This window comes from Archocentrus centrarchus, unplaced genomic scaffold (genome assembly GCF_007364275.1).
Source record: "Archocentrus centrarchus isolate MPI-CPG fArcCen1 unplaced genomic scaffold, fArcCen1 scaffold_99_ctg1, whole genome shotgun sequence".
Taxonomy (NCBI): domain Eukaryota; kingdom Metazoa; phylum Chordata; class Actinopteri; order Cichliformes; family Cichlidae; genus Archocentrus; species Archocentrus centrarchus.
In genome coordinates this window covers 97,197-120,752 of record NW_022060308.1, presented here as the reverse complement: position 1 = coordinate 120,752, position 23,556 = coordinate 97,197, and the positions used below count along the sequence as shown (strand labels likewise).

The following is a 23,556-nucleotide window of genomic DNA, read 5'->3' as shown; positions in this document are numbered from 1 at the left end:
CATCTCAGTCATTGGAGCACATTCAATTGGATGCATTCAATTCAGTTCAGATATGGGAAGGAACAGGGAGAGCAGACATTGGTCAAGGACAGCTAAGGCTTTGAAACAATAGTGTGAACGGTGCACGGAAAAGTGTGAAATTTAACATAGGGTAACCTTTCTTATCTACAGCCAACAAACCAGAAATTCCAACCCATGGACAGACTAAATCAAAATCACAACAATTTCAAATTTCCAAGGTAGTGATTTCTCTGATTATTCACTGAAACTGCAGAAAAAAATTCACAGGCCCACTATGAGGCCATACGTAAATACTACTTGCTAAATCAGCACAACATAAAATGCAACACTAAATCCATTCACCATTGTGCTCTTCTGTATTTATGTGTAATTCTGACCTTTGAAAACACTTTAACTGTGATTTAAGGTTATTTCAAGGAGAATGAGTCATTGTGTTAGTCTTATTGATGCAGGGAGTCCATTGCGTGTGACATTACATGGACTCATATGTGCCACTTAATGCATAATTAATTAGGAGGCTTCTTTCGTCTGAGTAGTTAAATAGCAGTTAAGACCTCCTGCCTCTTGGCCTCCAGGATTTCTCTCTCAGCTCACAAATGGCTAACACTCCAGCATTTTCCCAGCCTGGTGAGAGAAAACTATTAAATTCAATACAACAATAGTGCTTAAAATGCTATAATCAGTGCATTTATGGAGCAAGTGAAAATTTGTGTGTGTGTGCATGCCTGGCTGTGAGAGTAAGGGAGGGGGGGTGTCGCTCATAATGACAAACCCTCAGGAAGTCATAACTTGCACAAGCAGTTCTACTGCTCATTGTTTTAGTTTTAAGCACTCTCGGCTTAAATGTTTGGGTTCAAAGTCATTGGCACAATTTCCAGCTGCAGCAACCAGCTGGTTCGTGCAAATAAACAAACCTTAAAGCCAACATGGCCTCTACGTACCTGCACAGCACCAACCAACAAAGTTAGCAACAGGAGCAATCTGACACTGCAGATCTCTGTCCAGGCTGAAATTTCCCTCCACTCCATGCATGAATTGAGTCTCAAGACTGGTTTTGTGATATTTTATTGATATTTTTGAAGAAAGGATACAAAATCTCTCTATTCCTTAGCAAAGAATCACAAACTTCTTGGAACCTGATCCTGATCCACATTTACTCCATAAGTTAATCACTTCTAACTTGGTCAAAGTCCCACATTGGATACAATTTTCATGGAAATCTGTTTATAACTTTTTGAGTGACAGAAACCAAACAAACTGAACCATTTGTATTACCTCTTTGATGGATGTAACCGCACACAGTATAAGCTATAAGTATAGCTTCCCAGTCAGAAAAAAAATGAAGTGCCTTAAAGCTGAATTCTTTCTGAAGGCCACCAGATGGTGATACCCAAGGTTGCAAAAGGACCTCTGGGAAGTCTATGGGAAAACATCTTTCTGTCTTGACCTTTGTAAACACCTTCAAAAGTCTATGTATATGGGCTCAGTCATTCATTTTGGGGCATAAGGATGAGGGGTGTAATAGACCCACTTAAGTTGTTGCTATCTTATCTTTTTTGTAGCTAACAACACCTATATTAGCATGGGTTGTTCATGCAAGTTTTTAACAGATAACCCAGATAACCCATAAAATTGATGTAAGTTTGAATTCAGTCATCTAAACTATGGTACTGTCTAAAAGTAACTTCCCTATGTTAAAACCAGTTTTGTCCTTGAGAATTGTAGTAACTCTGCACTTCTTCCACAGGAAGAGAGAGAATCCTAATGAGCATGTGCAGAGTAAGTGTAATCACTCTGGCTTGTTTCTGCTTTGAGGAACTGAGTGTTACAGTTGCCCCCTGTTACTATTGCTCCCGGTCTCCTACTGTTTGGATTTAGGGTTGCGGTACTGACAAGTACCATTACCCCAGACGTGTTTATAATCTTTACTGATAAGAAGATGGAAAGAGTGATAGATAAATGAAGAGAGATGAGACAAGCCAGAGGCTGCAGTTTCTGGAAGGTCTAACTGAGCATCTGCAGTGGCTCCTGGGTTTGGCTGGTTTCCTCGGTACCTATGAGAGAGGATGACACACAGAGACAGAGGAAGGGGGTATGGGTCATAGAAACTAGGACAAACAGGTGCATATGGCAGGAGGCAGTGGTCCTGCTCCTGAACTTCAGACATTTTCTCTAATTATAATAAATAATATAATAATATTCTTCTTCTTCTGACCACCATCTTGTAAACTTTCTCTTTCACGAACATTTGGTAATATTTAGAAGTTGCTGTTGTTCTTCAAAGTATTTCTTCAAGGCTTTTTCAGTCCAAAATGTGTGTGTGTGTGTGTGTGTGTGTGTGTGTGTGTGTGTGTGTGTGTGTGTGTGTGTGTGTGTGTGTGTGTGTGTGTGTGTGTGTTATAAATTTTTTTATATATATATATATATATATATATATATATATATATATATATATATATAGAGAGAGAGAGAGAGAGTGTTTTCTTAGTGAGATTTGTAGCCTCTAAGTAACAAACTGTCAAGGCTGCTTTATTTGTTTTAAAAGTCTGTTTATGTTTATTTGGAGAACAATGAAAGTAGGCTACCTTTAGATTCTGTCAGCGCACAGCTGATGGGTTGTTGTTTTTAGGGCACAGAAAGTAAAGCCTCACAGACATTGGTAAGTTAGCTCACAGATGCATTGAGCTCCTCTCTGTATGTGTCTGTCTGTGTTGACCTTTTGCTGATCACGAATTAAATATCTGAGAGTGTTTCAGGTTCCTGGCCTTTGGAGGTTATATGGACTAACTCCCTGGGTCTGCTCTCCACTGAACCAATAAAAGGTAAGCACACCAGACAACTGTTTCATGCTCTTTTCCCTCTCCCCTGACCTCCTGTATATTCCTATCTTTCTGAACATGGGATATCTTCACACCCACTCCCTGGGAGATGGAGGGATGCTGAAAATGAAAAGAAAACAATTAGTAGCTCTGATGAGCCTGTGTGAGGTAATGAAATTGCGTGTCTCATTGTAGCGTGTAATGGAGAGCAGTATGAAGTTAATTGAGGGGAGATAGGACACTGGGCCACTGTCTGCCAGAGTATTGTAGTAGGGAACAGGATTTATCATGGAGGGAATCAGTGAACCCAGAAAAAAAAAAACAATTCCTTATCAGACCTCGCAAATGAGAATTACTTGGCTTTATCAGACTAGATAGCAAGATAAATTGTTATCATAATTAAATTCATATTCTTTTCATCTGTTTCTAGGCCAGGTTCATGGTCATAAAGGCCTGGCAGAGCCATCCATGTCCAAATATAGTGCCAAAGCTGTTTATTATTTTTTATTTGCATATTTTATCACTTTTTCTCAAACAAATAGTAATTATTAAATATATACACAGACACCCATCAGTGATAGAAAACCTAAGGAGTTGTTTTCACAGCATGACCTGACTGGTAAATGTTCAGAAACACTGTTGCAGTCTTGGCACTGACACACCGGTGGTTTTCAGAAAGAGATAAAGTGCCACCTTCTGGTGGAATGATTTAAGGACGGCGATGTTCTGCTCCGTTAACTTGTGTCACTATTAATGTGGCTTTAAAGAATGAGTGTAAAGGCAGGAAAAATGCCTTCACAGAGTACAAATAGGTAAAGCAAAGTTGCAAATCCCCAGGCCAGCCATAACAAATCCTTGGTGCACAGAACTGATTTTATTTCAACAGCTTTTAATGTTTCACGTGGAAGAGGGGAAGGTTCATTTAAATCAGGCAGAGAGCAGCTAAAAAAAAAAAAAGGGAGGCAACCAATGAGCAAGTAAAAAGCATGCCATTTATTAAAACAACAAAATAAAATTAACACAAGGCAAAGCTTGAAGTCCAGCAAAGAATCATGTACACATTTCAGTTTTCACCATGGTCATTGCAACACACAGTTCTCTTTATCCTTCACCATGTTATGACGTCCCTCTGCTGTATCAGCTCTGCTGGTTCTCCTCTTTCACTTGGGGGGGGTGTCAGCTCCATTTCCTCACACCCCCTCAGTCCAGTCTTTTCTGGTTTTCTCTCCACTCCTCTGCTGCTGCTCCAGTCTTTATAAAGATGCCCCAGCAGGTGTTGCCCATTCCCCTAATTGATGTGGCAGGAAGTAAAACCCAAACAATAAAAGCATGCAATACAAACATTTAAAAACATGCAAATATAAAACCGAATAAAACCTACAAGACATTAAAATTCTGCCACATCACAAATGCACACACAAAGTACAATACTGTCCATATGAGTCTGTGTCAGAAATTTCTGAAATGTCTAATAATGCAGATGTTTCCATTTTTTAAACCCTCACATGAACAATTGTTTTGACTCTGGTCTTGGCATTATTATTATTTTTTGTTTTTCATGATAGGGTTTTTCATAATTTATTTCTTTTATGCATTGTGGCCACACTGGGCATGCTTAGCAGAGAGTCGAGTGTTTAAAAGAGATGCATAAATTGCATGACGCATAATAAAAAAATAAGAACAGAACAAAAGCCCTGAGCTGGATGCATGTGACGGGTGAGGAGTGTTTCTCCTCTCAGACAACGCTGACAATTAAACGCAGCTTGCCTACAGTATTGATCATGTCTCCCTGATAGGCAGAGCAGAACCACAGCACCTGTATTCATTAAACAACCTGTTTAGCAACCATGCAGCGGAAGGAGAAGTCTGGGTCTCTTTGTAAAAAGAAAAAAAAGGTGCCACAGGCCACGAAACACCTGGAAGATCGCATGGAAACTTTTCAACGGAGCGTGACGGAAGGAAGGAACAGACAGGAAGGGAGGAACACATCATGACCTTCACTTCCGAAAAAGGAAGAGAAAAACAATACAAAACCAAAAAAAAAAAAAAAAAACAGGAAGTGTTACAAAGAGTTTTAAAGGAAAAATGCCACCAAAACCCATCGATTTAAATTGGGTGTGTTTATTGGAATAATAACTGGAATGAAACAGTTGTTCACTTTTGATGTTTGGGAATGAAATGTTAACATTTCTGACTTGCCCCTGTGAAATTAAAAAAAAAAAAAAAAAAAAAGCTTTGGCAAGATTAGTGAATTCAGTGAATATTAAAGACAAGATGCATAATGAGGCTTAATTGGTTTCAATAAACTTTTATTATTTGGGGGAAATTAAGAGATTTCTTCAACTTAAACACCACCTACTTTACATTCTACAGAAGGGTCTTTCGCTGCTTTCATTCACCCTTCAGTGGTAACTCTTGATTCTAAAAACATCGATGAAAATAGGTCATTTTCTAGCAGACTATAAATGGCAGCTCTTGTAAAAATGTGACCATAAAGAGTCAGGGGATTTAAAATGCAATGTTATAGACCCACTTAAGCTGTTACCTATGTCCTCAACATTCATGGTTATAATTTAGTACTATAATTATCAGCGAGGTTCACAGACACTCAGACCTCTGCAGTTTTTTAAAGGCCATACATTATTCTCTATAAATGTAAAGGGGGGGTGGGGGGGGGGGGGGCTTTGATCTAGCACGGAACCACTGGACATTTTACCAGATAACAAAAATAAGCAGCAGCATGATCCCAGATGTCCAACATCTATGGAATAAGTATCCAATTAAATAAAAGAACAAATACTAAAGCTTGGGAGGGAGAATGCTCTAAATTTTCCATGATCAAGGAACAAAATAATGGCATATGCCATTACTCATGGCAAGAGGTAAGTTTATGCTTATGGCCTGTGTCATATAAAGGCCAGCCTATTATGGAAAATAACTAGCATGTTCATTTTTATTTGTATTTAGCAAGGACAATTCACAATGCATATGCTGTAGCAGATATAAGTAAAACCTAATTTTCATCTGTAGTGTGTAGTCAGTGTACCAATCACAGTAGTAGTTGTACTCATAGGCACATCAAATCCCGTCCCTATCTCCCACCTTCACCTGGGATGCTGCTCTGTAACTACTGTGTTTGCATCTTGTCTTCATGATAATGATGTTTAAGAGCAGAGTATGGGAAATGCTCAAGTGAGTATAGAATATGCATGCATCTTTATTGCTCAACAAACACATGCTAAATCAGATCTTGAAAAAGGCATTACAGTATTTAATGGTAGACTTCAATGGAACATCCTGAAAGCGGATCATTTGCAGAAATTTGACACATGGCTTTTGATCCGTGTAGCCTTTGCTTATTCCAGTGTTCTATTTTTATGTACGGCATAGTGGTTCAAGCAAAGAGGAGATATAAATAGAAAACACTGTCTTCTTAATTGTTAGTCATGGATCAGAGAATTTGCACTGCTATGGAAAAGCCCACAGTATGCTACTTTGTAGTTTTCTTGGCCCCAGCTGTCTTGATAGTCTTTCTCCTGCTTCCCATGGCCAAGGTTTATTATTAACAGCACTTTTATTGGTTGACTGAAGTGGTGCAGGGAAGTTTGGGTTTGTGGCTTTATACCTGCGTATAACATTACACAGATCTGCTGATAAGGATTTGTGGTTCCGGTGGGCAGGACAAAACATCTTCAGTCAGCAATGATGCAACATGATGTTTCACTCTGGAGGAGTTATTGAACTCTAATAAAGTTACTTAATCCACTTGATCCTGGGATAGGCCTTATAGGAAGCTGGACAACTCCCTTTCAGGAGTTATGCTCACTGAATAGTCAAAAAGTAGAAGGCTTTGGTATCAGTTATTATTTCTTGGATGAGTGTAATATTTGCTACATTGACAGAGTACTAAATAAATGCATATGTAGGACTCAATGAATAGAATAGGACAAAACATGAACTGAATGATGTTAACCATATATATCAGCAAAACTGTGTTTCCTATGAGTTTACAATTAGATTTATTTATTTATTTATTGGCAAGATACTGCAAAGCCGATGCTTTGTGTCGTTTGAAAGACATTGAAAAACCCAATCCAATGTTACACTGATGCTGTCAGTATATATTCATCAAATACCGGAGACACTGAGATAAAGCCTTGGATATCCGATAAGAAATCAGGTCACTGTCTTTAAGATAACTCCAGATTGTTTCGGTAGTTAAGTTGCCAGCAAGCACAAAGAAATTACTGTAAAGGCTTTTTAATTTCTGGACATGTATGAGTTCTTGGTAATTTACTGATTGTTAACAATGGCCTTCTTTTTAACTTGGCTACTTTTACAAAAAGCACTAATATTTGTTTCGGTCCACCCTTTTTTCTGACACATCCCACCATTGTTCCAGGATGTCGCAGTAGGAGGTTCAGGCCAAACCTCCCTCACAATGTAGCCTTCTTATCGCTTCTTTCCCCACTACTGTTTACACTGTGTAGTGCTATCTGGCTGACCACACACTAAATATACTCAAGCAGACACCACTTTAACAGTGTTTTTTTTTTTTACAACAACATTATCAGGTTGAGATGTACACATGCCTTGTGTACGTTTTCCGGAAATATGGATGGCATTAGGTGACACTCGTGTTTTTGGCTTATCTTCGCAAGTCATGGAGATAAAGACTTAGGTGCCGTTTACACGAGACCGTTTTCATTTTGAAACGGTGTCGTTTTGATGCGTTTCGGCCTTGCGTTTACACGACAACGGTGTCGTTTTGATGCGTTTCGCCCTTCTGTTTACACGACAACAGAGTGAAAACGATGTGTTTCAGAAACGGGGTCCAGAGTGGAGCGTTTCAGAAACGCACCGGCTTGCGTTTTCGTGTAAACACTTGAAACCGGGGTGATTTGAAAACGCTCGACTCGCACATGCGCACTATGGTTGCGACGGCCAGTTTTTCGCGCACGCGCAAACTGATAAACAGCACTCGCGGATTCACGAGTGCTTCTTATGCTTTTCCTGTGTTTTTACCGTTTTGTAATTCAGCGTTGTGTGCAGCAGCGATCCAACCTCATCATCTGTCCACACAAAACCTCTCACATTGGCCGTTTTGTAAGTAATGAACAATTTGCCGCACTACCTACTGTGTCACTCCACGCATGCGCGTCTTGCGTAAACAAACTGCAAAGAGAAAACCAACGCCAACTTGTGGCCTGGCATGGGAACTACATCGTTTTCATCGTTTCACATGTCCTCGTGTAAACGCGGATCGTTTCTGAAACGCCATCGTGTAAACGAAAGGCTGAAACGCATCAAAACAACACCGTTTCCAGTGAAAACGGCTTCGTGTAAACGGCACCTTAACTGCCAGCTGGAGAATAAAGTTACATTGTCAACCTTTTCACGTGAGTCAAATTCATGAGGATCATGAGTCACAGTAATACCTTTGTCTTTTGAGGTCTTTCAGAAATACAGTAACATAATTATTACTTCTACTTCAGTAATTTAAGGAAAAGGGATAAAGGTCTGTGCACTGTTTTGCTTTCATTTAATGAATGAATTGTTAAAACATTCTTGCAAAAGCAGTGTTTCAAAAGGTAAGATCTTCTTCAGGCATGTGTGAAAGAGACAAAATCAGGCTCTCTTTTGTATCAGTGCAAATCACATCAGCTGGTGATCAACAAGTGAGCAGCAGGGTCTTTTCACTGTGACACATGCTTGAAGGAGATCCTGTGGATCAAACTGTTGCCTTGACAAGAACGTTTCTAGAATTAAATAATTAAATTTTAGCCAAACAGTGTGTAGAGCTCTTTTGTTCTTTTTTTTTTTTTTTGCCTGGATGTGTGCACACCTCTTCTTTTCTTTAGCTGAACATGGTAACCATCTTCCAATAATGTAAGAATGCCTTTAAATTTTTAATTCAGTCGGTACCTGAACTGCATGCAGAGGTTAACAATACAAAAGGCTGAACAGCAGGGATGAGTTACAAGGATTCTGCTCCTTTTTTATCACAAATGATTCCATCCACATACAAACATGCTGTCTGGAATGAAAATTAGCAACAGAATGCAAAACTATGTTTGACTCACATTTTTCTTCCCAACCCTAGGCAGCCAGTTTAAATAACTGGAGACTTATTACTGGACCTTTGTGTTAGACTTATTATCCACAGTCCAAAAGAATGCCAAACTGTTTAAGTGAACTCGAATGCCAACAAATCTCATATTACAGCCTTGAAAATTTTACATAGCCTCTCCAAATCTTTCAAAATCAATTTCAGATCAATTTGTTTGATTTGTGTTTAATTTGTTATTAGCCCGTTTAATTGGCTGCTCTAAATTTAACATCTGAGGGCAGCAGTGGTTCACCACTATAACCTTATAGCAAGAATGTTCTGGCTTTGAAATTCAACAATTATTCATTTCCAGTCCACTTATTTGGGCTGGGAGCAACAAAAGTAAATACAGGAAGAAGGTGCTGTGCTGTGGATTGTTGATAACATGGAGAAGTTACTCCTAACATTCGTATTTATCTGGGCAATAATTTACAGGTTGTGTACTCTGCATGTCTCTGGTACTCTGAAGCTACCCAGAATGCAAAACATACCTGGCTACAGGAAAGCATTTAGTCCACACTTGCGGGGGCGGGGGGGGGGGGGGGGGGGGGGGTGACAATTTAGATTTTAGGTGTGGACGTGACAGAGTGGAGTTAATTGTCACTCTGTGTTAGCTCTGTAATGCACTGGTGAACCCCGCCCTGTGACAGCCGGGAAAGACTCAAGTCCCTCAGTTCAGACTCAGTTCGCTCAATCAAACTGGTCCAATCATTTTCTTGCATCCCTTTTTCCTGCGCTTTAAATCTCAGTGCTATTCTGTTATTCCACTTTTCAGACTCTCATTTGTATGACCCACTATCTCCACCTAATCCCTCAGAGAACCCCATCAGTGTCTCCAGCTGTATCACCACCATAGCCAGCATCTAGACTGTGGGGGTCATGTCCTACTTCCTAGCATTGCCGGGACTTTGGTCTTTTATGTTGGATCAACAAAAGTTTATTACACAAACTGTCCTTCAATAATTTATGTTACATTCGTCCATATATTTAAAAATCATACTATATAGCTGCACTGTCTGAACAGTTATCTCCAAAACAGTCTGCTCTTTCTTTTTTGTGTAAGCATGTATCTATGTGTAACTACCATGGTCTACAGCTTTTTATGGCATAGCAACACTAAACTCTGACCTCACCTATTACTGTTTAACAAAACGGTGTTAGTCACTTTTATCACCTTTACAACATTTTTATGGCAGTCCAACCCCTGAAGTGCCCTCTTTCTCTTCCCACTGCTGAGGTTACCTAGTCAGATGGGAAAGCAAAGGGCATAAATATCTAAACCAAATGCTCTACATTGGGAACCATCTTTGTGCTTGCAGTTAAATGGTCACTTTAAGCTGTGCTTCCACCAAAAGGCTTAACAGCAGTTAACTGCTCATCATTCATTCTTCAACTCATCAAAGAGAGAAAGAGTTTTAGCAACGGCAGAGCAGCTGAGAGGCTGCTCTTACAGGATCAGCTATGCTTGGAGGCATCCACACAGATTTGGTGGTCACAGTTGCTGTTCTCTTTCTAACTCAGACAGGGACTCTGTGCAGGTGGGTTTCAATATCAGTCTGTTTTTTTTTTTTTGTTTGTCTGTTTTAGCTGATCTGTTATTATAAATATTATTGTTATAGTGTTCACAGTAAATGAATAAAAGAAAAAAATCCATCAAAAGAGAGTTTTATTCATGTTGAAAACATTTTTTGAATTTAGTCCCTTATTATGTTAAATTATGGTGATTGGTCATTGTTTTCCTATTCCAGAGCTGAAAATGAATTTTTATTGGTTGGTTTACCAGAGTGGAGGGCACATTCAGGTATGATGTACTACAGTTACTAAGACCTGTAAGGATTTCATAATTGCTTGGATTGTTTTAGATAAGGATTCAAATGACAAACCGACAGTCATACATATTATGCGTTATGATGTATTTATCTCCTTTGTTTCCTTTAGAATACATTACACAGTGTTTTGATGACAGACGTACGAATCTGAACTGTGACTGGACAGCGAGTGAAAAAAGAGCAGGTGAAGAAGATTGTATTTACTGCAAAACAGTAGATAGAGCGTTTTAAAGTCATCAAGCCAGTTTACAGTTCTGGGTTCACTCTGGCTCCGAGAGATAAGTTGAATGAATTAATTAACCTTTAATTTTGTCCCAACCTTTGGCAAAATATCTGGAACATTGGGCCACAGCCCTGTTTAATCTGCACACAGGCTGCGGTTGTATTCGTGTCTCACCACATTATCACAAATTGATCTGAAATAGGCTATGTTCTTTTAGAACCTGGTGTTTTCCCAGGAGCACCCAAACAGAGAGTCTATACACGAGATTCAAATTTAGTGCAACAGCAACACAAACAGCTATCTTCTACAGCTAGTGCTACTTCACAACAGATGTTCAGTACATCTTGTTTAATTATGATAACAAAGATGAAGAAATGTTTTTTCTGTGTTGGATGTGTGTGATACATTCTCAGCATTTATATTGTGTGATTAAAAAATGTATTTGACACTTTAAAGTATCTAGTGTATTTACTTTTCTTTTTGTCTTTTTCTACTTCAGGGGATGCTGCAGTGCATGTTTTAGAGAGCGGTCCACTGGGTATTGAGGGCCAGGCCTGTCTAGAGTTCTGGTACCTTGTCCCAGTTGCAGCTAATGGGTCTGAACTTCGTGTTCTGCTTAAAAGCAGCATTGGTTCGGTAGAAATCTGGACCTCTCCCGCTCTCCCCCAGAATGCATGGAGGCAAGTGTTTGTGCTCCTGAATATCACAGAACGTGGGACTCAGGTAAAATGGAACATTGCACGACAGATAAGAACTGTACTGTCAAAATATTCTTAAATGTGTCCTTAAATAAATTAACTTCTCGATACATTAGGTTGTGTTTGAAGCAGTTCAAGGATTGTCCATAGAGAAACAGATCACATTTAAACAGATAGGTGTAAGAAGAGGCTCCTGTGGTGAGTATTTACCAAGTTAAACTTCTTTTTACTCTCTCAATAACATCTTTGGTGCCACAAATCATTGAGTAGGTTATTTTATATTCTGGTGTACATAGTAATCATCATGCAATACATAAGACTAGCAAAAGGCTTGTCACAAAGAAAATTTTTGTACTCTTTATTTAAATAAAGGAAAATAATGTATGTGAATAGAAGTTTGGCTGATTAAGATGATTTAGACGATGTTCTAAAGTCCATACATTATTAAAACTGGCCATAGTTTGTCAGTGTTATTAATCCTAGATAGGTGTTGATAAAGTGTTAACACGGTCACCCCAACAGGACAACAGTGTGAATCAAACACAGAGTTATGGACAGATGAGACCACCCGCTGCCTCTGTTCTGCTGGACAGCTCTCCTGCTTTCCCTCTCAGTGCCCTGAAGGCCAACTCTGTGGTCCTCAAAGAGGAGGCCCTGATGGGACCTCCACCTTTGGGATGTGCACTATACACAGTCACACAGATGGCAGCACTTTTGATGGAGTATTGTTCCGCTTCATGGCCACGTGCACTTATGTCCTGGCTAAGACCTGCTCACCCACTGAAGCTCTGCCCATGTTCAGTGTGGAAGCGGTCAGTGAGCAGAATGATAACGCATCTCTGCTAAATGTCCAGAAAATCAATATTGACATCGGGATCAACAGGGTGTCTCTGCTGAAAAGCCAGACAGGCCGAGTTGTGGTAAGTTACTTATATAGGAAGCTATATATAGCCTAATCCACTGTTAATCACCAATTACACTAGCTTTTAACATTTACAAAAGCTGAACTCCAACTTTTAATACATTTTAATACAGTTTGAGTATTTTACATTGCTAAGAAAAGTCAGTATTTTGCAAACAAAGTCACTGTCAACCACTGAGGCAGCAGCTATTTTTCCAATTAAAAATATTGTGCTACGTATTTGCATTTCCTGTTTTACATGGTTCCATAAACATCATAATACATAGCTAGCATATTATACATAGCTATACAAATGCACTTCTCTTTACCATACCATTATGATGTAATGACCACTGAGCCACATAAAGTACCAATTGAAGCGATTCCCGTAAGGGCATAAAGTGCAGAGTTTATTGCCATTGGCAAAGGACTAATGGGTCTTATCGGCCTTTATAGACACAGCTATCTTCTAAATGCAGTCTTTCATGTAAGCTTTCAAATACAATAAGTCCAAATTTGGTAAGAAAGTATAAAACTAATGTTGTTTTTCAGGTTAATGGGGTCTGGAGGAAGCTTCCACTGACCCTTAGCAGCGGCACTGTCAATATCAAGAGCAACCCTGCTACTATTGTACTGGATAGCACCTTTGGTCTTACAGTCTCATTTGACAAGGCTGGTGCAGTCCATGTCACCCTGCCATCGACCTACTCCGATAAAGTCTGTGGCATGTGTGGCAACTTTAACCACCTCAAAGAAGATGACTTTCACAACCCCAATGCACAAAATGTAACAGCTTTGGCTGAAAGCTGGCAGACCGGGAAAACTGCCTCCTCCTGCGAAGCCATTCTATTGCCTCATCAGTGCGACCCACTGGAGAAGGCAGAGTATGCCAGTGAGCTATACTGTGGAGGCCTGTTCTCTACTACTGGTCCATTTGCTGACTGTTTATCAGTTGTACAGGCAGAGAGCTACTTCAGAAGCTGTGTGTTTGGCATGTGTTCCACTCATGGTGACCCAGCCGTTCTATGTGAGACACTACAGATCTATTCTGATGTCTGCAGTAAAGCTGGAATTGCAGTATCCATGTTGAGGAACTCCACATTCTGCCGTATGTTGCTTTATTAATTTCTGCTTTTGTTGTTTCTTCCTCCTTTTTAAAATAGAGGACACAGTGGCAAATAATAACTGATAACAGAAAAGGTCATGCACTCTTTCCTGTCTTTTCCCGGGTCCCCTCAGCCCTTCAGTGTGGTGAGAACAGCCACTATAACTCATGCGCTGATGGCTGTCCCAAGGTGTGCTCCACTCTGGATATAGCTGGCTCCTGTGGAAGCTGTGAGGCAAGATGCGAGTGTGATTCTGGTTTCAAGCTCAGTGGGGAAAAGTGTGTCCCAGAAGAAGACTGCGGGTGCTGGTATAATGGAAAACACTATGAGGTAAGTGAGGTAAATGAACACAACACAATTTCTTATTCACATATTCAATTTCACAGTAATTTATTCACACAACTCTCTTCTCCCTGCAGAAAGGAGAGACACTGGTGGAAGGACATTGTGTGCAACAGTGCCAGTGCATGGGTAATAATAATATGCAGTGCACTAAAATGCAGTGTGGAAACAATGAGGTTTGTAAGGTTAAAGATGGGGTCAAAGCCTGCTTCTCATTCAAATCTGCCACCTGCAGTGTGTATGGTGATCCGCATTACATCACTTATGACAGGCTGGCATATGACTTTCAAGGGGGCTGTAGTTACATATTAACTACCACATGCAGTGGAGAAAGTTCAGTCCAGTTCACAGTATTTGGACACAACATGCATCCTCCCCTTCAGAACTTCACCCAGTCCAAGCTTGAGGCAGTGGCTCTCCAGGTGGAGGATCTGCATATCATCCTGAATCAAAGTGGAAAGGTCTATGTAAGCATGCAATTCTCTTTTTAAGACCACTGAAAACATTTCTTTCCATTTAAATAAGACAAGACTGTTTTGAGCATATGTATGACCTGGAGTTATTAACAGCTCACATGGAAAGTGAAGTGTACTGCACGTGGACTTCCTCTGTTCTGCATTTTCTATTGTAATTCATTAATGTCAGTTCAGACTTTCACACATGATTTTCGGGGTCAGTTATAACTGTATCAGCTCGTTAGAGGAAGCTAATTGTTTACCACTTGGAATTAATTGCTTACTAACTTAAATTTACCTATACTTTAGATAGTTGTAGAAAACATTATTTCTACTGTATGACATTCAAAATAAGCTCAGTACTTAAAAGACTGTCCTTTCTTTAGGTGAAGTATAACCATGTCCAACTCCCATATTCAACCAGTGGAACATATGGCTCAGTATGGGTATACGTGAAGAATAATTATATCATCTTGGAGACAACTTTTGGCCTCAGAATGCAGATAGATGGAAAGAATAGGCTGTTTCTGCAGGTGGATGAGCACTACAAATATGAACTGTGTGGACTGTGTGGCACCTATTCTGGGTACCAGGATGATGACTTTGTAACGCCAGAAGGCGAAAACCTGTCAGAAGCATTTGAGTTTGGTGACAGCTGGAGGGTGCCAAACAATTCTGGGTAAGTTATTTTATAAAACTGTAAATGTAAACATTTGTTTATCAAAGAAAACAAAAACTATTATTCCAACAGCAAACAAAATGATTACATTTTTTTTAGCAGTAGCCAAGTGGAACTCCTACCAGCTGGAATTGTGCTTTTTCTTTAAAACTAATTAGCAACATAACATGTTAAAATAAAGCAGTGAGCAGTCAGCATGCCAGCATTGCTGCAATCTAAACAGGTTCAGAGTCTTGCTATGAAATGTTTGTGCTGTAGAATGTAAAAAAAAAAAAAAAATTTTAATTAACCATGAGCACACAATCTAAAAATCTGTCTTACCTGCTTAGTTTGATTATAACCAGAAAGCTATCAGACTAACTGCAGGGACTATACCCTAGACCAGGGATCCTCAAACACCTGAGTCAAATATAAAAGTCACTAGCAGGACTCTGGAGACCTTGACTGCATACTGAGGAGGTAATTCAGCCTTTTGATTCAGGTGTGTTGGCTCAGGGACACATCTAAAAGCTGCAGGACACCGGACCCCGAGGCCTGGATTTGAGGATCCCTGCCCTAGACTCATCTTTTTATTTATGCATTATCATTTATTTTAAAATGTATTTCTATTTTTTTCATAAAGTATACTCTAGAAGCAACTAATTTCTCTACCTGTGTTATACTGCCTAAATTTTCTCAGGTGTATTGCCCACCCAAATGATCCAAGACTCTGTGATACGGATGAGATGGACAAGGCCTCCAATGAGTGTTCAGCATTGTTTGGAGATGCTTTCATTCCCTGCCATGAACACATTCACCCAAGCATCTACCTCAATAGTTGTGTATACGACTACTGTGCTACAAGTGGTGACCAACACACACTCTGTGAATCTTTGCAGTCCTATGCCACAGCATGTCAGGTTGCAGGAATTGAACTTCCAAACTGGCAAACTGGCACAGTCTGTGGTGAGTATTTACATCAGATATGAGGATGATACTGTGATTACTGTACATGTTGATATATAGTAGGATGTGCACATAGGTTGTGTTAACTACTATTTTTTATGAAGTTAAAATCATGACATTTGTGTTAAATGAAGCCATTCTATTCCATCTTCCACATCAGTTGATTGTGTTTTCACCTTTTTCATTATAATCTGGATTGGTCCACTGCATCAGCAAATTAGGCAACAGCCTAGAGGGGTTGCTCTGTGCAGCCTTGTTTTGTCTATGACACGAGCAAAGATCGAGAAATTATTAGGTTTTTAAGATGTGGAGAGAATCGTCAAACACAATACATATTTTCTAGGGTGCCAAAAGGGATTAAGTGGTGAAACTATTTACTTTTTGTGTCTTGGTTTATATCTTTGTTTTCTTTTGTTCCATATCAGACTGCTCATACCTGAAATCACAAAGTTTAACAAAAGTCAATATTGTGTTTATGTCGGTAGCTTCACCACCCTGGGACGTGGAACTAAATCTTCTACAACCACAGAAATGTTTCCCTTACACCCAAATAAATCACAGGAAGTTGTATTTTATGAGTCAGTTGTTTCTGCATCGTAAAATCTGAAGTTTAGTTACAAATTAACATTAACATCTTGTCCAATAAGTACTGTATGTGCACATTGTAAAGATAACTAGGGTTAACTTTTAGGAAGTTTTTAGGAAGTTTTAGAAAGTGCCACATTACTCGTGTTATTTCTTCTTCAAATGTTTCCCTTTAGCCTGCAACATTGACTGTAACTTTGACAACAACCTTTGTGGCTGGAAACAGATGATTACAGATGCTTTTGATTGGACATGGCAAAGAGGTTCTACTCCCACCCTGATGACAGGCCCCTCTGCTGACCATACTGGTGGTAATACTTTTTATTAACACTGACCAATGATAAACAGACAGTACAGTACCCGTCAAACTTTTGACTGTAATGTACATCTGAAGGTAAGGTATGACCATAAAGTGTAGGTGCAATAAATTATTTTATTTTTCTTTTGTAGATGGCCACTACATGTATATTGAGGCCAGCAGTGTGAAATATGGAGACCCAGCTCGTCTCATCAGCTCTGTGTGCTCTGACCCTGGTCCTCAGTGTCTGCAGTTCTGGTACCATATGTATGGCTCAGCAGATACAATGGGCCTACACATTTACCTTCTCCGAAATGGAACAGCCAATCAGATCTGGAGAAAGAGGAATGATCAAGGAAATATGTGGCACCTCGCTCAGGTGGACATTGAAGCAACCACAGCTTTTCAGGTGACTCATCTCAAGCCATGTACTCAGACTGTGGCCTGCTTTCAATTCAGTTCAATTTTATTTATATAGCGCCAAATCACAAAAAATATTTGCCTCAAGGTGCTAGACAAATGACAAAATGGTATTCTGCAAACGTATCTTTCAATTCCACTTCATCATTTAGATCATCATTGAGGGGCGCAGAGGGTCCAATGATCAGTCAGATGTGGCCATAGATGATGTGAAACTTATTCATGGTCCGTGCTCAGGTAAGAAGCACATACAAAAGAGAAAGTGCAATAATAGGTCTGAAAAGTTGTTTCCAACTTTCAATGCAGACCCCTAATAACACTGTTGCAGATCTGCGTGGTTGCATTACTGCACAAGCTTCTAAACCTGATCTAAATCCAACAGCTCCCCCAAGTGTCCCTGTGCAAACCACTGCAGCTCCACAGCCTCCTATTGTCAATGCTTACTTCCAACCACCAATTACAAATATCACTGTGGCTCCCACCGTGGAAGAAACAACCAACTTAATTAACAAGGACAATCTTACTGAAGCTCCAGATAACAGACCACCCCTGCACCCAGGTACAGAAATAATTTCACAAAAACACTTATCCACAACTTTTATTTTCTTACAGTTAATGGTTTACACGTGACCTTTATGCATCTATGATGTAGTCACATTTCTTTTGTTTTTTTGTTTTTTTTAACAGCATGCCAACTCCTCTGTAACTTTGAGCAAGACTTATGTCAGTGGAATCAGATGCCTACTGATGCTTTTGATTGGACAAGGCAGAGTGGCTCCACCCCTACTATGAATACTGGACCTTCCTCAGATCACACCACAGGAGGTATTTAGCTTTGTGACACAAGCCAAATCAAGTTGGTATACCAAGGTTGTATGCAGTATTAGACTTACAGTAAAAATTAGGGATGCGCCGATCCGATATTCAGTATCGGTCCGATACTGGCCTAAATTACTGGATCGGATATCGGAAGGAAATAAAAAATGTAATCCGATACATTAAATAACGTTTCGCTCACATTAGCTGCATTACAGGGCTCAGTCGTCTTCTTCTTCTTGTGGGTTTGCGGTTGACCAAACCAGCTTAGAGCTGCATTACCGCCACCTACTGGAATGGAGTGGGGATCTGGAGTTAGAAAACAACCCCCTCAGATCCTCCGGTCGCTGCGGATTCCCTTTGACACTGAGCGATCATTGCTGACATGTTTTTCCGCCTCCACCGCTCTCTGCCTTGTTTGTGTGTTGTGCTCGCTGTGCTGAGAATCAGCTGTTATTTTTTTTCTCTACTTCAGCTCCCGGACATACTGCTAGTGAGCGCAGCTATTAGCACTAGTGACCGTCTGGTACCGGAAGAACCCCTTCCCCGTCAAAATATTTTTGATACTTTAATCCCTAATTTGTGACTAAATATATACCTGCAGTAGAAACGTATTTAGGAGAATGCTTGTAAATATAAAGCATTACAAGATTCCGCTCACGCAGCCCCTAGTTTTTCACGTGAACACTGATGACGCAACAGCAGCAGTCAGCTGATTTACGTGCAGTCTGTCTGCACAAGCGGAAAGAGGCGGAGCCGGCGCGCTCAGATGGAGCAGAAGGAAATGTTTTTCTAGTGTCCAAAAGAAGCCTTTTCGTCCCTGTAACCTCCATTAAACCTTTACTGGGAAACAGCTGGAGGTCCTTCATCAACCACCTGATCAGTAAGTGAAGAAACGAGAACTTTGTAGCTGCTCCATCCACCCTGTTTGTTTCACATAGGGAAAAACTGCAGTACAGAAGTTAAAATATGCAGATGAACTGTTAATATGAAAAAAAGTATTTCTTATCCAGTTTCTTGGGTAATCAATATAAATAGAATACAGAATTGCTAAAATAATTGATAGTTGCAGCCCTAATGAAATTTGTAACATGCCATAAGCATCACCTTCTCACACAGAAGCAACAGGATTCAGGTGATAGTTATTGTTGTAAGTAAAGTTTATTTATATAGCGTTTTTCACAGACAGAAAAGCGCTGTACAATAATTAAAACACAATATCACCCCCCCACCCCCAGAAAACACTATGTTAAAAACATAATAACATTACCATTTTGAAAGAAAAAGAATAAAAATAAAGTCAGAAACCAGAAAGCCTGGTTAAACAGAAAAGTTTTCAACTATTTTTTAAATGATGCCACAGAGTCAGCTAAATGGAGCTGGAGTGGTAAACAGTTCCAGAGCTTTGGTGCCACTGCCTAAAAAGCTCTGCCCGCCCTGGTCCTTAGTCTTGTATGTGGGACAACTAAAAGACTTTGATTTTGTTGTTTGAGAGAATGTTGACTTCTTTTTTTTTTCTTTTTTTTTTAATGTTTTTAAATGCCTGGAACCATTTTTAAATATCGGATTTATATCGGTATCAGCCGATATCCAAATGTAAAATATCGATGTCGGTATCGAAAATAAAAAAGTGGTATCGTGCCATCCCTAGTAAAAATACACTATTTTTGTGTTTTATATTAACCATAGTCACTCTGTTAAAGCACGCTGAGTGAGTTTTTATTCATTCAGTGTGAAAAAAAAATAACCACTTTCAGCTCTGACTGTAAATGACCTGAACTTGTAGAATTGGCTGGATTATTCTTTATTCTTATTGTCTAAAAATGGATCTTTAACTCACTGGATGTACATTCCCATTCAGATGGCCACTATCTTTACATCGAAGCCAACAGTGCTTCATATGGAGACACGGCTCGTTTCATCAGCTCTGTGTGCTCTGACCCTGGTCCTCAGTGTCTGCAGTTCTGGTACCATATGTATGGCTCAGCAGATACAATGGGCCTACACATTTACCTTCTCCGAAACGGAACAGCCAATCAGATCTGGAAGAAGAGGAATGACCAGGGAAATATGTGGCACCTGGCTCAGGTGGACATTGAAGCAACCACAGCTTTTCAGGTGACTCATCTCAAGCCATGTACTCAGACTGTGGCCTGCTTTCTAATGACAAATGGTTTCATGCAAACTTATCAATCAATTCCACTTTATCATTTAGATCATCATTGAGGGGCGCAGAGGATCCAATGATCAGTCAGATGTGGCCATAGATGATATAAATCTTATTCGTGGTCACTGCTCAGGTAAGAAGCACATACAAATGCAGACCCCTAATAACACTGTTGCAGATCTGCGTGGTTGCATTACTGCACAAGCTTCTAAACCTGATCTAAATCCAACAGCTCCCCCAAGTGTCCCTGTGCAAACCACTGCAGCTCCACAGCCTCCTATTGTCAATGCTTACTTCCAACCACCAATAACAAATATCACTGTGGCTCCCACCGTGGAAGAAACAACCAACTTAATTAACAAGGACAATCTTACTGAAGCTCCAGATAACAGACCACCCCTGCACCCAGGTACAGAAATAATTTCACAAAAGCACTTATCCACAACTTTTATTTTCTTACAGTTAATGGTTTACACGGGTCCTTTATGCATCTATGATGTAGTCACATGTCTTTCGCTTTTTTGTTTTTTTGTTTTTTTGTTTTTTTTAACAGCATGCCAACTCCTCTGTAACTTTGAGCAAGACTTATGTCAGTGGAATCAGATGCCTACTGATGCTTTTGATTGGACAAGGCAGAGGGGCTCCACCCCTACTATGAATACTGGACCTTCCTCAGATCACACCACAGGAGGTAATTAACTTTATGACACAATCTGAAAAAATTTGGTAAACCAAGGTTGTGTACAGTGTTAAACTTCCAGAAAAAATAAAACCAATTGCACACTATTTTTCAGTTTACTGCTCACAGCTATGCTGTTAAAGCCAGTTGAGGACTTTTGTTTTCAATCCGCGTGAAAAAAATTAACAAATAGATGCAGCTCTGACTGTAAATGACCTGAACTTGTAGAATTGGCTGGATTATTCTTTATTCTTATTGTCTAAAAATGGATCTTTAACTCACTGGATGTACATTCCCATTCAGATGGCCACTATCTTTACATCGAAGCCAACAGTGCTTCATATGGAGACACGGCTCGTTTCATCAGCTCTGTTTGCTCTGACCCTGGTCCTCAGTGTCTGCAGTTCTGGTACCATATGTATGGCTCAGCAGATACAATGGGCCTACACATTTACCTGCTCCAAAACAGAACAGCCAATCAGATCTGGAAGAAGAGGAATGACCAAGGAAATATGTGGCACCTGGCTCAGGTGGACATTGAAGCAACCACAGCTTTTCAGGTGACTCATCTCAAGCCATGTACTCAGACTGTGGCCTGCTTTCTAATGACAAATGGTTTCATGCAAACTTATCAATCAATTCCACTTTATCATTTAGATCATCATTGAGGGGCGCAGAGGATCCAATGATCAGTCAGATGTAGCCATAGATGATATAAATCTTATTCGTGGTCACTGCTCAGGTAAGAAGCACATACAAATGCAGAACCCTAATAACACTGTTGCAGATCTGCGTGGTTGCATTACTGCACAAGCTTCTAAACCTGATCTAAATCCAACAGCTCCCCCAAGTGTCCCTGTGCAAACCACTGCAGCTCCACAGCCTCCTATTGTACATACATCCTTTCAGCCACCAATAACAAATATCACTGTGGCTCCCACCGTGGAAGAAACAACCAACTTAATTAACAAGGACAATCTTAATGAAGCTCCAGATAACAGACCACCCCTGCACCCAGGTACAGAAATAATTTCACAAAAGCACTTATCCACAGCTTTTATTTTCTTACAGTTAATGGTTTACACGGGTCCTTTATGCATCTATGATGTAGTCACATGTCTTTCGCTTTTTTGTTTTTTTGTTTTTTTAACAGCATGCCAACTCCTCTGTAACTTTGAGCAAGACTTATGTCAGTGGAATCAGATGCCTACTGATGCTTTTGATTGGACAAGGCAGAGTGGCTCCACGCCTACTATGAATACTGGACCTTCCTCAGATCACACCACAGGAGGTATTTAGCTTTGTGACAATCTGAAAAAATTTGGTGAACCAAGGTCGTATACAGTGTTAAACTTACAGTAAAAATACACTATTTTTGTGTTTTATATTAACCATAGTCACTCTGTTAAAGCAAATTGAATAATTTTTTATCCATTCAGTGTAAAAAAAAAATTAAAAACCACTTTCAGCTCTGACTGTAAATGACCTGAACTTGTAGAATTGGCTGGATTATTCTTTATTCTTATTGTCTAAAAATGGATCTTTAACTCACTGGATGTACATTCCCATTCAGATGGCCACTATCTTTACATCGAAGCCAACAGCGCTTCATATGGAGACACGGCTCGTTTCATCAGCTCTGTGTGCTCTGACCCTGGTCCTCAGTGTCTGCAGTTCTGGTACCATATGTATGGCTCAGCAGATACAATGGGCCTACACATTTACCTGCTCCGAAACGGAACAGCCAATCAGATCTGGAAGAAGAGGAATGACCAGGGAAATATGTGGCACCTGGCTCAGGTGGACATTGAAGCAACCACAGCTTTTCAGGTGACTCATCTCAAGCCATGTACTCAGACTGTGGCCTGCTTTCTAATGACAAATGGTTTCATGCAAACTTATCAATCAATTCCACTTTATCATTTAGATCATCATTGAGGGGCGCAGAGGATCCAATGATCAGTCAGATGTGGCCATAGATGATATAAATCTTATTCGTGGTCACTGCTCAGGTAAGAAGCACATACAAATGCAGAACCCTAATAACACTGTTGCAGATCTGCGTGGTTGCATTACTGCACAAGCTTCTAAACCTGATCTAAATCCAACAGCTCCCCCAAGTGTCCCTGTGCAAACCACTGCAGCTCCACAGCCTCCTATTGTCAATGCTTCCTTCCAACCACCAATTACAAATATCACTGTGGCTCCCACCGTGGAAGAAACAACCAACTTAATTAACAAGGACAATCTTAATGAAGCTCCAGATAACAGACCACCCCTGCACCCAGGTACAGAAATAATTTCAGAAAAGCACTTATCCACAACTTTTATTTTCTTACAGTTAATGGTTTACACGGGTCCTTTATGCATCTCTGATGTAGTCACATTTGTTTTGCTTTTTTGCTTTTTTGTTTTTTTTTAACAGCATGCCAACTCCTCTGTAACTTTGAGCAAGACTTATGTC

The 23,556-nt window shown here is 39.9% G+C and overlaps 1 protein-coding gene across 1 annotated transcript in view; it reads left to right on the top strand.

The window, feature by feature from the left end:
• Nucleotides 1-5,712: 5,712 nt before the first annotated feature.
• LOC115778053 (MAM and LDL-receptor class A domain-containing protein 1-like) overlaps nt 5,713-23,556 on the top strand; it is a 33,957-nt gene continuing 16,113 nt past the window's right edge. The window contains exons 1-21 of the mRNA XM_030726072.1: nt 5,713-5,722; nt 11,501-11,724; nt 11,816-11,897; nt 12,222-12,619; nt 13,153-13,627; nt 13,840-14,036; nt 14,126-14,515; nt 14,890-15,182; nt 15,862-16,127; nt 17,163-17,419; nt 17,583-17,667; nt 17,813-17,989; nt 18,118-18,255; nt 20,108-20,364; nt 20,462-20,546; nt 20,646-20,822; nt 20,967-21,104; nt 21,396-21,652; nt 21,750-21,834; nt 21,934-22,110; nt 22,246-22,383. Of these exons, the coding sequence (XP_030581932.1) occupies nt 5,713-5,722; nt 11,501-11,724; nt 11,816-11,897; nt 12,222-12,619; nt 13,153-13,627; nt 13,840-14,036; nt 14,126-14,515; nt 14,890-15,182; nt 15,862-16,127; nt 17,163-17,419; nt 17,583-17,667; nt 17,813-17,989; nt 18,118-18,255; nt 20,108-20,364; nt 20,462-20,546; nt 20,646-20,822; nt 20,967-21,104; nt 21,396-21,652; nt 21,750-21,834; nt 21,934-22,110; nt 22,246-22,383 (4,306 nt within the window). The remainder of the gene's footprint in view (nt 5,723-11,500; nt 11,725-11,815; nt 11,898-12,221; nt 12,620-13,152; nt 13,628-13,839; nt 14,037-14,125; nt 14,516-14,889; nt 15,183-15,861; nt 16,128-17,162; nt 17,420-17,582; nt 17,668-17,812; nt 17,990-18,117; nt 18,256-20,107; nt 20,365-20,461; nt 20,547-20,645; nt 20,823-20,966; nt 21,105-21,395; nt 21,653-21,749; nt 21,835-21,933; nt 22,111-22,245; nt 22,384-23,556) is intronic.